This window comes from Euwallacea similis, chromosome 14 (genome assembly GCF_039881205.1).
Source record: "Euwallacea similis isolate ESF13 chromosome 14, ESF131.1, whole genome shotgun sequence".
Taxonomy (NCBI): domain Eukaryota; kingdom Metazoa; phylum Arthropoda; class Insecta; order Coleoptera; family Curculionidae; genus Euwallacea; species Euwallacea similis.
The window spans coordinates 1,455,409-1,469,988 of NC_089622.1; the positions used below are offsets into that span (position 1 = coordinate 1,455,409).

At 40.5% G+C, this 14,580-nt stretch overlaps 1 protein-coding gene across 5 annotated transcripts in view; it reads left to right on the forward strand.

The window, feature by feature from the left end:
• Msp300 (Muscle-specific protein 300 kDa) overlaps nucleotides 1–14,580 on the forward strand; it is a 116,559-nt gene that overhangs the window by 31,652 nt on the left and 70,327 nt on the right. For 3 of the 5 annotated variants that reach the window (XM_066396856.1, XM_066396857.1, XM_066396850.1), the window contains 13 exons: nucleotides 979–1,074; nucleotides 1,135–1,311; nucleotides 2,478–2,634; nucleotides 2,689–2,941; nucleotides 2,997–3,621; nucleotides 3,732–3,933; nucleotides 4,052–4,286; nucleotides 4,344–5,901; nucleotides 6,003–12,516; nucleotides 12,711–12,999; nucleotides 13,059–13,402; nucleotides 13,452–13,667; nucleotides 13,716–14,326. In XM_066396856.1, coding sequence (XP_066252953.1) covers nucleotides 979–1,074; nucleotides 1,135–1,311; nucleotides 2,478–2,634; nucleotides 2,689–2,941; nucleotides 2,997–3,621; nucleotides 3,732–3,933; nucleotides 4,052–4,286; nucleotides 4,344–5,901; nucleotides 6,003–12,516; nucleotides 12,711–12,999; nucleotides 13,059–13,402; nucleotides 13,452–13,667; nucleotides 13,716–14,326 — 11,277 coding nt within the window. Of the gene's footprint in view, nucleotides 1–978; nucleotides 1,075–1,134; nucleotides 1,312–1,694; nucleotides 1,722–2,477; nucleotides 2,635–2,688; nucleotides 2,942–2,996; nucleotides 3,622–3,731; nucleotides 3,934–4,051; nucleotides 4,287–4,343; nucleotides 5,902–6,002; nucleotides 12,517–12,710; nucleotides 13,000–13,058; nucleotides 13,403–13,451; nucleotides 13,668–13,715; nucleotides 14,327–14,580 lie in introns of those variants that run through there. The other 2 variants (XM_066396852.1, XM_066396854.1) reach the window with 2 other exon arrangements.

Below are 14,580 nucleotides of genomic sequence, written 5' to 3' on the forward strand. Positions count from 1 at the left end.
CGCATTTGACGAAAAAGAAAGTTTTGTTTCATCAAGACAACGTACTAATCAACACTTCCGTCATTGCGATGGCTGGAATCAATCAACTTAATTTCGAAGTTTTTCCTCACCCACCCTATTCGCCAGATTTAGCCCCTTCAGATTATTTTTATTTCCAAACTTGAAAAAATGGTTTAGTGGAAAGAAATTTGCCAATAATGAAGAGGTGGAGTCCGAGGTTGATGCCTATTTTGAATCATTTGAAGCTTTTTACTATAAACAGGGTATAGAAGCTAAAGAACGTAATATTTTCCAATTTTTTTTTTATAATTGTTAGATCGGGTACTTCTGGGACTATCTTTTGCCAGCAAGATAACTTCCATAGAAGCGACGAAATTAGAGCAGAGAATTTGTCAATTTCTCAAGATCCATGGAAATTATTTAGCTGACAAAGTTGCCAGGAGTTCAAAAAACCGGACCTTAAAACAACAATTCTTGACGTTATTTTCCTTCATCTTCTTAGGGTGGAAATCATGAACCCAAACCGCGTCATGACTTATGACATTTGGAAAACTAATGTGTATCGATTCAGCATGCTCTAGGCAGTCACGACATCCGGATGTCAAGGGGGTTTGATGACGGGCTTAGTTTCAGCTGCCGATTGGTACCGAAATCTCCGTGTCTAGATCCCATCAAGGGGCTTCATTCATTAATTGCCTCGGCTGTCGAGAGTTTCGAATTAAGCAGCAATTGTTACATCATCAAGATACATTTCTAGATATACCTCGTACTATGGCGGCGATACTTAAAGTGAAGGGAAAGTGGTCCCGTGCCAAATTTCATGATGAATGATTCGAGTTTTAACTGCCTGAGAAATACGTTTTGCGACTCTTACCCTATTTTTTATTCTTTAATAAGGTCATTTGAAGTTTTTGTATAGAAAGGATTCAAATTGCGTCTGTCATTACTTTAAAGCTCTTCATCTTTTTCCATTTCTAGAGAGTCCCTCCATTAAAGGTAGAAGATTTAATAGAAGACTTGAAAGATGGAACCAGGTTGCTTGCTCTGCTTGAAGTGTTATCAGGAGAGAGACTGGTGGGTATCTGATGGTGTTTTACTTTTTTAATCTTACACGAAAAATTTGATCTTACTTAGCCCGTGGAGAGGGGCCGAGTCCTCCGTAGACCTCACTTTCTCAGCAATGCCAACACAGCTCTTCGCTTCCTACAAAGTAAACGAATTAAGTTAGTCAATATTAATGCCAGCGATGTGGTGGATGGGAGACCACCGGTTGTTCTGGGGCTTATATGGACCATCATATTGTATTTCCAGGTAATAATACTGAAATGTCGTGTCCAGGAGACACATCTTCTTATAGCTATGTTGCCTCCTAGAGTAAATTGACGGAATGCCGGTTAACGTAGATTAGTGCCTCTAACGAGCTCGAGGTTATCTTTCAGACCGATAAAGATCGGGTTTTTACGGAAAATAAAAATGTATCTTTATAATTCGCGTAAAATGACAAAAATAAACTTTTATGATGTTCTTCCCTCGAGCTTAACTAAAAGTAATATAATATTTTTAATGTTTGTGAAAACATCGAAAAATAGCTTCCTCCACGTACTAAAATAACCACTTATACTGTTAGTGCTAATCTATGGTAGTTTTTCTGTATTTGCATTGCACTATTATTAACCAATGGAATTTTTTATAAGCTTCGTAAAGAATGGGCTTATATCCTGGTAAGTAGAACTAGGTACACCAGCTTTTTGGAATTCTAAAGCTGTACTTTAGTATTTACCTCCTAAAAAATTACATAAACTACTGGTTACATGACGCGAGCCAAATCAATTTTAGCTTTAAATTTGAATCTTCAAAATTCTGAAGCAGTTCAAAGGTGATATGAAATGATTTCAAGTCGGCTCATTATGAAGACGCTGAATATTGAGCATTTCAGCAATTTTCTAAATGCACATGAGTATCTTCCATAGTAATATGGAGATGAACGCTCCATTTCGAGAGATGTGATATGTTCGATATCTTAGCTGGAGGTGGAATAATTACTACAAAACCGAATCATAATATCTTTCAGTTCTTTAGATACACGTCACTTTGATACTTATTTTCGTGATTTTTCAAACAAAACAAAACAGGGTGGGCTTTTTGACCTACTTTTGGCGCATTTTATGTCTTGAGTGCGAATATCTCGGAAACTGCAGGAGGAAAAATTAATTTGCATTAGAAAATTGCTCAAATTAACCATCCTAATGTCTTTCCCAAAATGCTCGATGTCAATTTCCAAATTCAGTGAACTGTTTTATGCTTTTGGAGCTTCAAATTCTGTTCTAAAATTAACTCGATACAATTTTTCTTATCCAGCAGTCTTCATGACATTATATGGTTGGGTTTCTTTTTCCATTAACTAAATTTCGATTTTAATCCTTAAAATTTGACCACGCGCAACCTATCCCTAACAATCTGTTCAAACGTTTTCTTAGATTGAAGAAAACACCAGAAACCTAGAATATCTGGCCCATTGGGGCAGTAGCAGCAGTTTGGAGAGCGCTGGTACTACCTCGTCCAGAGATAAATGGAAGCAAGGTGCCAGAAAAACGCTACTTAATTGGGTGGCTAACGCTTTGCCTGATGACGCAGGTAAGTTGAAGCACTTCAACGTTAAACAAATAATGAAAATTTCTGATATTGAAGGAATTGAAGTCAAGGATTTCGGTGCCAGTTGGAGAGACGGCATCGCTTTCCTTGCCATTATCGACGCCATAAAGAAGAATCTCGTTAACATTGCTGAACTAAAGAAGGCGTCCAATCGAGCCAGATTAGAGACCGCTTTCGATGTTGCTGAATCCGAATTGGGTATACCGAAAATACTGGATCCTGTGGACGTGGATGTCCCCAAACCCGACGAAAAATCCATTATGACTTATGTTGCACAATTTTTGCACAGGTATCCTTATCTTCCTCTTTCTGAGTATTCACAATAAGTCATTTTGTTGTTACAGATATCCTGAACCTAAAGCTACAGGTCCAGATGCCATTGTAGCCATCCAGGAGCAATACAGCGACCTTCTTTCCTGGTTAATCAAGAAGACTCAGTACTTAGACCACTTGCAGCAAACCAACTCCCTTCCTGGAAACTATCCTGAGTACGCAGCTTTCAAGGCGGAGGTGGACGACAAATCTCGACTCTACAACAAACTAAAACACCTGATAGAGTCTCAAAGCCCAATTTCCATAGCTAAAGAGTCTTGGTTCGATATAACGAAACTGTGGGACAAGCTGCGGCAGCAGTTGCTCTACTGGCTGTGGCTGTTGGACTCCACTTTACCTGGAGACTTCAGGGTAGTGGGAGAATGGCTAGCAAGGGCTGAAAAGCTTCTGTATTGCGATGATATTCCTGCTGTGATGAACGAAGAAACAGCGACGATTATTAGCAGAAAATTGGAAGAACACAAGGCGTTCTTCTTGGACTTGCCTGCTATTCAGCAGAAGTTCGCGCAGGCCTATCAGAGTCCTTTAGCTAATCAAGTGCCTTCTGATCAGTTAAGTAATATGGCTGAAAGACTGAACGATGTTGGACCTAAAGCTGCCCAAAGACGAGTGAGACTTAAGTTCCTTGAACATAAAGTAAGTGGAAAAAGATCATTGATACGGTATAAGAACCTAGGGCAGTTCGATATTTGACGATAAAAATCACTAAAAAGTACTGATAGTCAGAAATTTTGTTCTTTTTTTAGTGTTGCCTTATTGCATTTTTGCAACTTACCGAAACCAAACTCCGAGCATGGACTGCCAAATATGGACGTGTCGATAAAGTCGTCCAGCTGCTTGACCAATACCGCAATTTCGTATCCAAAAACCACATTTTCCAGGAGTTCAACAAAGCTTTCCGTGATATGCAGGCTGTTATAGATGAATACAAACGTGACGGAAATATTGGTAAGTCATCTCTGAGTTCCTACCTTTTTGTATTCCATAAACTTTCATTATTTACCATCAGACCCAATCATCTCAGCGCTCACATACAGCTTATTCAAGTTTTTTTTTTAATTTACAGATAAGAAAGAATCAATGGAAATTGACAGTTTTATGAGAGATACCGCTGAGAGATGGAAGAACGTATCCATGGAATTGAGATGTGTCCAAAGCATGCTTGAAGAAGTAGTAGCGTACTGGAAACGCTGGGACTCCCTAGCTCCTGAATTTAGCGACTGGCTGAATCAAGCGGAAAAAGCCATCAACCTGGATGAAGAGGAAAAAATGGAGTTCTTCCAAGACATCACAGTATATCGGTACATTAATATCATCAATTTTTACCATGTATTTTAAACAAAAAATAAATATTTCAGAGACAAATACCAACTCTTAGGGGACACTGTTAGCTTTCTTATGGCCACAGTAGAGGACGGCATCTCATTAGAGCTTAGAGATGCTTATCAGAACATGACGGACAGATGGGATAAAATCTATCCTTACGTTAACAAATACAGCCACGCAGGGGATATACTGCGCAATCGCAAAGACTTCAGGGCAGGCGTGGAGGTCCTTTCCAATTGGTTGAGGAAGGCTGAGGACGTGTTGAATACCCCTTGCCTAGGTTCCATGGACCGGATCAAACTGCACAGGGACAACTTGATAAAACTACAATCCGAAGTCGAGGAAATTGAAAATTTGTTCAAGAACATCAGCAAAGCCTTCCAGACTCTCATCCAGGACTTATCTAGAGATGAGGTGGATAAAATGATGAATATTTTAAAGCAAGAGAAGGAGGCTTTAGTGAAGGTCAGGGCGTTGATTCCTGCTCAGATAAACTTATTCAACCAGCTGCTCATCCAGCAAGAATCTCTGGAAAGCGGCAAGAAGGAGATCAACTCTTGGTTGGATAACGCTGAAGTATTGCTTACAGCCCTAACCTTAGAAGCCGACAAGGAGCAGCTCAAGGATCAACTAGATAAAATCAAGAACTTCTTTACGAGAACTTTATACTATAAATCAATGTTGGAGAGCAAAAATAAGATGCTAACCAACATAGTAAAGCTGATAGACAACGCTAACAACCCAGATATAATTAAAATGGTTGATGACTTGGATCAAATCAACGAGAGATTTACTTATGTGACTCAGAACGCTCAGCTGTGGGAGCAAAGATTGCAGGAAGCTATCAGGTGCTGGCATAACTTCTCTGAGAGCGAACGAGTTATTTCTAACTGGCTGAACAGTGCTGAAAAGCTGATTGCTGAGAAGCACATCGATAATAAAAGCACCGTTGAAGAACACAAGAACTTCTTCGAATCGGTCAATGAAAGATGGATTCACGACCTAGTACAGAGTGCGCAGGAGTTATGCAACTGCCTTCCAAAAGAACAACATGCACCTATTCTCTCATCGGTTCACCACCTCCAAAACAAGTGGAGAGAAGTCCTCTCTTTCGCCCCCTTGCACCTCATGAGGTTGGAATTCAGGCTGGATGAGAACACGTTCAATTACTATGTGAAAGAGTTGGAAAAGGAAATTCAAAGCGAGCATTTAGCCATCAACAAAAGCGAGAACGTAGAGTCTGTAATTGCCAGACACAAGGAGTTTTTCGGACCTCAAGGTCCGTTAAGGGAAACTAAGCACAGCTTAGCGAATTTACAGCATTTAGCTGAGGTTTACTCTCAGAATTGTCCTGAGGACAAGACCCTGAAGGAGGCTGTGGAGAAAGCTGAGCACCAATGGACCAATGTGAATGTGAAGATCGATAATGTGCAACAGCAGTTGGAAAGGATTCCGCAGAAGTGGGATCAGTACAGGGCGAAGTTCAATGACATGGTCCGTTGGATGGATGGAGTGGATAGTGCCTTAAAGAACATTTTGACTGACGTTAATACTTCTGAAGAATTTGAAAGGGAAATTGCAGCTTTTAGGGTAAGTATAAGTATATATTCAGTAATTTCTTTCCTAAACACCCTACCCGACTTCTTTCGAGATCTCAATACCTCGCTTTTACGTTCCTTCTTAATTTTCAGTCCATATGCCAGGACGCAGATAAAAAACGCGACGATATGAAATGGCTGGTTCAAACACTAGATTACCTAGCATCTCACTGCCCTGAGCACGAAGCCCTTGCCGAACAAAAGACCCTGGAAAACCTCATCCTCAGATACAAAAATCTTATTCCTTCCCTTGAAATTACCATGACCAAGACCGAAACCATGTCCAAGTGTTACACGTATCGCCGGGAAGTCAGACAAATTTGCGAACTTCTTAAACAAGTTCGTGAACAGACGTCCCACCAGCCTCAAGTCCTGGAGAAAATCGATGAAAGTGTCCGCCATCAAGAGATGACTGTGTCACATTTGGATGAACAAAGACCGCTGGTTATGACCATGCTTCAAAGAGGAAAAGAGCTGACTAGAGACGCGCATGCGCCTAGTTTCGTCGCTGATGAAGTTAAGACTCTTGAGTCTGGCTGGACTCAGACTTACAGTGAAAGCGTCTCAAGACTACAGCAATTAGTCACTACCCAGCAAACTTATAGAACTTATCAGGAACATAGAAGAGATATTAATAATATACTAGAAAGAGTTGAAAAAGATCTAATAGTTCCAAAACAATTGAGCATTGATAGCACTCCTACAGATTTAATATCTAAGCAGCAACATGTTAAGCATCTGGAAGAGGTTCGGAATGAAATAGCACCTTTAAGGGAACTGACCTCAAAATTGTCTCAAGATATCACAGCTCCTCAAAAGGCCCAACTGGAAAAGGATGTATTTGAGGTAGAAAAACGCTTGGAGACCACTACAACAAATATTCAAGAGCAAATAGCCCTTTTGCAGCATTATAAATCTCAGTGGAGTAGCTTCCAATCTCAGTTAGGGCAGCTTAAAGAATGGTCCTCACAAGAAGCCCCGCAGCTCTTATCTTCTGTACGCGATTCAAACATCGCCCCAGAAGAAAGAGTAGAGAAAACTCAGCTATTACAATCCGAGATTGCCAAAAAGGAAACTATGTTGAATCAATTGAGACAAGAGGCCTCGAAAACATTCCAAAAAGAATCTGCAGACGCACAAACATTGACATACGACATAGTATCCTTGCAGGATAGAGTAACTGAGCTTAAGTCCTCAGTTCAAAGCCAGGCAGCTTTGGTCTCACAAGATTTAGAAAATTGGAAGACCTACAAATCAAGTTTAGAGAAAATCACTCCAGCAGTGCAAAAAGTAGAGCTGAAGGTGCAATCAGGACTCCCTAAGCCAGCTACTTTAGAAGAGGCTATAAAGCTCCAATTAGAGACGAAACATTTCACCCAAGAGTGCCAAAAGCAGCTGCAGCAATTAAAAGAAATCGAGTCATTAGCCGCCAAACTGGATTCTCCTGATGAAGTAGATTCAGTGAGAACTCGACTGTTCAACGTTCAAGAAACTACCACTCAGTGGAGCCATAAATTGGAGAAATTGGTCTCAAGTTGGGTTGAGCTGGACAAAAATATTCAGCACTTGGAGAATTGGGTGTCAACCAACGAGAAAGTGTTGAGTGAGAAACCTGTAACCGACGTAGATAAATTAGAAAAAGAACTAATACGGCTCAAACAATTCAACAATGAAATATCAGAGCAGCAAGGTAAGCTGATAGCTTTAACTCAAAGCGCAGATAATACCGCCTACCAAATAGCCCCTGAAGGAGCCTCTATAGTCAAAGATCAAATACAAACCTTGAAAACCAAAGTTACAGACCTTGCTCAAGGTGTACGAGGCAAGATCAACCAACTCTCTGACGCCATTTTGGCTAGACACGATTTTCAAGCTCAAGTTGCTGACTTCAGCAACTGGCTGGATTCTTTGAATGCCAATACAGCGCATCTTGACGAGGTTCCTTCTGATAAGATCGAATCCGCTATTGAGAATGTACATTCATTGCTGCAGGAACATGCAGAGAAGCAACCTTTATTGCAGAAAATTTATAATGATGTGAAGGACATGACACTGAAGACCACAAAACAGGAAAACGAGCCTTTGAACGCTGAGTATACTCACTTAGTGCTGGTGAATCAGGAAGTGGAACATAATCTTCAAAGCAAAATGTCTTCTCTTCAGAAATGGAGTGAGTTGCTGAATTGGCACACTGATACTGTCAATCAGTTGAAACATTTGAAGTATCAGGTGGAGAATGAAAATTGCACTCCCGAGAAACTGAAAGACATGATCAAAGAGTCAAATACAATAGTGGAGAAAATCATCAGTTGGAAACAAGAGGCCCCTAAAATCGACGCAACTCACTCTGTGATCATTCTGGATAAGCAGACAGGACTGCCGACCACTGCAGAACACATTGTTAGGGAAGTTGAGATTGAAGCCATTAATTTGAAGTCAAAGCTCTCCGATAACTTAGAGGAAAAGCAGAAAGTCAAATCTCACTGGAACGACTTTACAAAGCTGCAGGAAAAATTATTATCTGAGATCAGCAACACTAAAACTCAGCTTGAAGCCATTAAAAGCACTGTGAAGCATTCCAGCGATTTGCCTCATGCTGTAGAAAAGCTAAATAATCTTCTTCAGACCCAACAAGCCAAATCTGTAACTAAAGAGGAATTGAGACGCGATGCTTTGCAGCTCATGAAGGAAGATGCTCAGCAAGTAGGTCCAATTCAAAATGCTGTGTCTGATATTGAAGGCAAGTGGAACAAAGTGAACGAGGATATAAAAGAGGAAAGATTGCATTTGTCGGATATCATACAAGCCTGGAATGAATTTCAGGAATCCAAAGACCAAATTGTTACAGAAATTGGGAAAATTGATAAGTCAGTCGAGAGCTTGGAAGTCCCGCAGGATTTAATTCAAGCAACCGTTAATGCAGATAAAGCCAAAAAAGCTCAGGATGCCATAAAGAAGACTAAAACTCTTCTGGATCGCGTGGACAGCAAGGGCCAAACGATAATAAGAAAGACCGAGAAAATTCCTGGAATTGAATCTGAGGTGAAGAGGGATTTGCAGATTGTTAATGACGTCTGGTCCAGGATATACGAGAAGATTGTCAAAACTGTTAATTCAACAGAGTCTCAGTCCACCATTTGGAGACATATTGATGAAACCAAGACCACCTTGCTCCAGTGGTTGAGTGCTCAGAATAACGCTATTGTATCAGCGGCACAGAAGCCAAATGAGACTGAAGTGGCTGCAGCAAGACTGGCAAAATACAAAGAAGAACTTCCAGCTCACCAAAGATTATTCCAGAGCATCCCTCATAAATATGAGCAGTTGGTGAAGTTTAGTGATGGAAAAGAGGTACCCACTCTTCAAACTCTCATCAAAGTTTTGGAAGAGCAATTTACAACTGTAGCAGAGAATGCCAGTACCTTAGAACAGGCCAGCACAGCATTTGAAAAGCAGGAGAAAGCGATTAGAGATGACATTAAGACTGTTGGTACCACCCTCTCCTCTCTGAGAGAGGAGGTTATTAAATGTGAAGACTTTTCTGGTGATAATGTGAAGATCTTGGAAAGGCTAGTAAATATCAAAGTTTTGGAAAAAGACTTGGAGAATCAGCAACCTAATTTAGGTATCATAGATGAGAATATTAGGCGCATGACTGAAACCTATTCGAACTTTGGAGAAAGCTCCACAATAAAAGAACAAGAAGCTCTGAAGAAGCGCTACAAAGGCATTGTGTCTCACGCCAATAAAGTTGATAATGCATTATCAGCTTTCTTGAAGAAGTTCCATAATGACAAGTACGCAGCTCTGCAGAGAATTATCACAACTCAAAGAGAAAAAATTCAATGGTGCTTACCTGACACTACAAGCGATAAATACAACCTCCAAGTCAAACTTGGCTCTCTCAATGCCATAGATACTGCCTTAGATGATTGTCAAAATCGTATGGTAGAGCTAGAGAACTCCTTGCGAATGCTAGGGCAAGTAGAGTCTCCGGAATCTCTAAAGCTCTTAACAGCAGAAAAGGACTATCTCCTGTTGGAGCTGAACAATTTGAAGCAGGAGTTTGATAAGGCCAAAGAGGCACTTACTAAGAATATAGACATTCAAGGACAATACGAAGATTTGGCTGATAAGATCAATAACTGGCTTAAAGATGTTGAGAATAAGGTGAAATCTGAGAGTTCTGTGCAGATGGATTTGGACAGTTTGGCTGAAAAACGAGAGGATATTAAGCGAGTTTTAACACAAGTGCAGAACTTCCAGCCGGAAATGAATCGTCTGAGTACAATCAGCGATGAGCTTATTAAAAACATCCCTGACACTAGGGTTCCACAATATGTCCAACATTTGAACAGCAGATACCAATCTTTGAACAAGTTTTTACAAACGTATTTGAACAAGTTGGATGAGTTGGACGCATACCAACAGATCTATAGGAACAGCGTTAAAGACTTGGAGGGTTGGTTGGATGATGTTGGGGAGAAGGTGAAACGCTTCTCTAAAACATCTCAGAGGCCTAACCAAGCTATTTTAGAGGAGCTGAAGAAGTTCAATTCAGAAAAGGAAAAAGGACAAATGCTTTTGGGCAAAGCTGTTAGCAGTGGTGAAGCCTTATTCAGTGGGATTACCCCAGAGAATCGAGATGCGATTAGAACTGAACTGAGAACTTTAAGGTCCAGGTCTGAGGACCTGATTGGTCAGGTCAATCAAATTTACAAGAACGTTGAGAACTCACTGACTCAACGGCATTCATTTGACGATAGTTTGCAGCAAGTCAATTTATGGCTGAATGAAATTAATTTGAAGCTCGCTGACCAACCCAAACTCGACGCAACTCTTTCAGAAAAGAAACAAACCCTCTACAACTACAAAACCATTGGTCAAGACATAAACTTGCATAAAAACATACTGCAACAACTCCAAGAAAAATTACTAAATATTTCTGATGGAGATTCAGAAAACAAACTGAAGCAAAACGTTCAGGTTGTGAACCAACTCGCCACAGATGTGAGTAAAAGAATTGAGCTTTCTGAGGATTACGTTAGTAACCACGAGTCCTACAATCAAGCTATTGAGAAGTGCCATGATTGGCTTAGTGCCCTCACAGCTGAGGCTGCTCTTTTAGTTGATGAGTCCTCTAGTGAGCCCACCGAAAGCAAGCTGACTATTGTGGAGAATCTGTTGGCCCAAAAAGACGAAGGGGATAAGATCATTGAAGCTTGCAGAGCTCAGCTCCAAAGTGTGTTGGTCCAGACTGCACCTGAAGGGCATCCTCCCCTGATCAACAGCTTCCAAGACCAATTGAAATCCTGGAATTTGTTCTTGGAGCTCTGCACTGATGCTAAGGAAAAACTTAATATTATTTCGAGCCAATTTGCTGAAGTTGGAAGAATGGTTGATACTTTGGATAGTTGGTTGAAGTCCAAGGAAAATCAAGTAAAAGATCAGAGTCTAAAAAACACAGAAGAAGCCAAAAAAGCTCATTTGGACAAATTGAGAGCTTTAGAGAAAGAAATTATATCTAAAGAGCCTGAGTTTGCAAATTTTACTGATGCCATCAAGAACCTAAAAACTGACGCTAAGATATCGCAACTCAACACTCGCTACCAGAGTCTAAAGAACGCAATTAAAGAAAACATTTTGCGTTATGAAGGATTTGTCAAAGATCACTCAGAGTTTAACAAGGAATATGCGGAATTTTTGCAATGGATTTCTGATAAAGCAGAACAGCTTCAGGATTTATGCCACATTGTCGGAGACTTGAATGTGTTGCAGCAGCGTCAGAATGAAGTCCGAAATCTCATAGATGAGAAAAACAGGCGTAGTGTTGAGTTCGAGAATCTCATCGAAAAAGGAGAGAAACTTTATGTTCACACATCTCCAGATGGGCGGGAAATAATTCGCCAGCAACTCAGAAATATCAGGACAATCTGGGATTGTTTAGGAGATGACTTGCAAGTAGCCACCAATAAACTGGATCAGTGCATTCTGCAGTTCTCAGACTTTGCTGCTACTCAGGAGCAACTAACGAAATGGCTTAAGGATGTGGAAAAGGGCATGAAACAGCACACTGAACTGAAATCCACATTGCAAGAAAAACGGGCCCAACTCCAGAATCACAAAATCATGCACCAGGAAATCATGTCTCATCAGCAGCTCGTGGAGACTGTTTGTGATCGTGCGCAGCATCTGGTAGATCAGACTCAAGATCAGTCTCTGAATGCCTATCTACAATCAATAAAGCTGCTTTTCTCGAGCATTGTAGCCAAGTCTGAGGAGTTGCTGCAAGGGCTTGAAGATTGCGTTGAGAAGCATCAAGATTATAACAAAGAAGTGGATGCCTTCAGAGATTGGTTGACGCAGCAGAATCTGAAATTGAGTCAGTACGATAATGAGGCTGGGGACAAGGTAGAAATTGCCAAAAGGATTGAAAATTTAAAGGCTTTGAAATCGCAGAGTGAGGATGAGGGATTAGGAGCGTTGGAGGGACTGAAAAGCGGCTGTGTTGTGGTGGGAAAGAGCACTGCTCCTAAAGGGGTTGATATAATAAGGGCTGAACTGGCTGAGCTGCAAGGGCAGCTGCTGCAGCATTTGTCAGATATTGGTGAGTAAAAAACTGTAATATCGTTATGTATGTTTGATTCAAATCTCGTTGAAGAACAACAAAAATCCTTAATACTCATGGTTAAAGACATTCTGAGATACATGAATCCGTACAAATCCGTATAAATCGCGTACAAACTTTTCGCTTGTGGCTGATATTTTGTATTCCATCCTCACCATGTCCAATTATTACAGATTCTTTGCTCGACAAACAACAAAGCTCAGTAACAAAGTGGGATGACTACGAGAAAACTTTGGAGGAGCTCAACCAGTGGCTGCAAAAGAATGAGGCAGCTTTCAGAAATCAACCATTACAGGCTTCTCTATCAGAGAAAGTTGAGCAACTTGCACAGTATCAACAGAAACGCCAGGAAATCGAGGTCAAAGAGAAAGAAGTCGATCAATTTATTGATAGGGCTCATGCCCTGTTACGATCAAGTGGTGTTCAAAAGATTAAGCCGGTTGTAACTCAATTTAGTGTCAGGTTAGCAAGTGATTAATATTAATTTAATATTACCCAATACATTAAAATATTTGAATTAGGTATCAGAACTTGTTGGGACTGTCTAAAGACGCCATAGATAGATGGGGAAGCATTGTGGATGACCATAAAAAGTACCAGCAAAAGTTCGAAGATACCTTAAGGTGGTTACAGCCTTTGGAGGATCAACTTGCAACGCTGCAAAGAGGAGAATTAGCGGATAACCCTCAGGCTGTAGCACAAAGGATGCAGATCTTGAGGTCTGAGAAAGAGCAAGGAGAACCAAAGATTGGTTCCTTGTCATTGCTTGCAGAGAGGATATTGCCCGATACTGCGATGCCTGGAAGGGAAATTATTAGAAATGAGTTGAAGGATGTTAGGGAGAGATGGGAGAAACTCTCTGATGGTATGAATGCGATTATTATTTTTTACACATTTATTTATTTTTTTTATAGGAATAATAGTCCAGCAAAAGCACCAAGAGGCGCAAACCTTACAATTGTCGAGCTACCAGGACATGCTTCAGCAAACCTTGGCTTGGTTGGAGACGATGGAAAAACAAGTAAAACTGGATATCTCTTCTTGGACTTCCATTCAAGATGTTAGAGGAAAGCTGCTTAAGCAGAAAACTTCGTTACAGGAAATAGTTCCTTACAAGAGAGTCGTAGATGGTAAGTCATAGCTTTTCTGCAGATAATTGTCAAAAAATCAATTTTAAGGCATTACTGAGAGAGCATCTTCACTGATCAAACTAACCAACAACAAAGACCACATAACCGACATAGAGAAAAACATCGAATCCATAAATCAGCGCTACGACAACCTCCTCTCAACCGTCCAAAACAACATCAAGCAACTGGAAAGCTGTCTAGAATCGTACCAGCAATTCTACGACCTTTTGAAGATCCAACAAGATAATCAAAAGCAGCTTTGGGACACGTTAAATTGCTATGTGGATTACAGCGGAAATAAGCCGATGATTGCAGAGAGATTTTCTAAAGTAAATGAGTTGGAAGACAATCTTCCGGAAGTGGGAATCAAACTTAAGGAACTGGAAAACTATACCAAAAATAATATATCCATGCTACCTGCTCGGGCTCAAGAGGCGATGCAGAGGGACGTGGCAAACCTTAAGGCTGATGAAGACAAATTTCATGGTACTTTAGTAGACGTTAAGAGTGCGTTGGAGAATAGATTGAAGCAATGGAATGACTACGAAATCTCTATGGAGAGGCTGATGGAGTTCTTGAAGGATGCGGAACAGGCGTTGAAGAGTTATGAGCCGAAATCTACGGAGGAGGAAAAGAAAGAACAATTAGGAAAATATCAGGTATACAAAGAGTTATTGTGGCATGATTATCTTTCAGAACTTCGTACGCCGGATCTCGTAAGAAACACATTCGTTCAAGAATTTATTGACAAAGCTATTTGATGCCTTGAATTCAATATTGAGGGAATTTTGGCAAAATCTTGTAAATCTATCAATGCTCAGAGATCAACGAATCAAGATTATTATTACGTACCGCTGTCAGAGGTTTCAAAATTGGTGCTGTATTGAATTTGTAATGCCATTTTTCGGAAAAA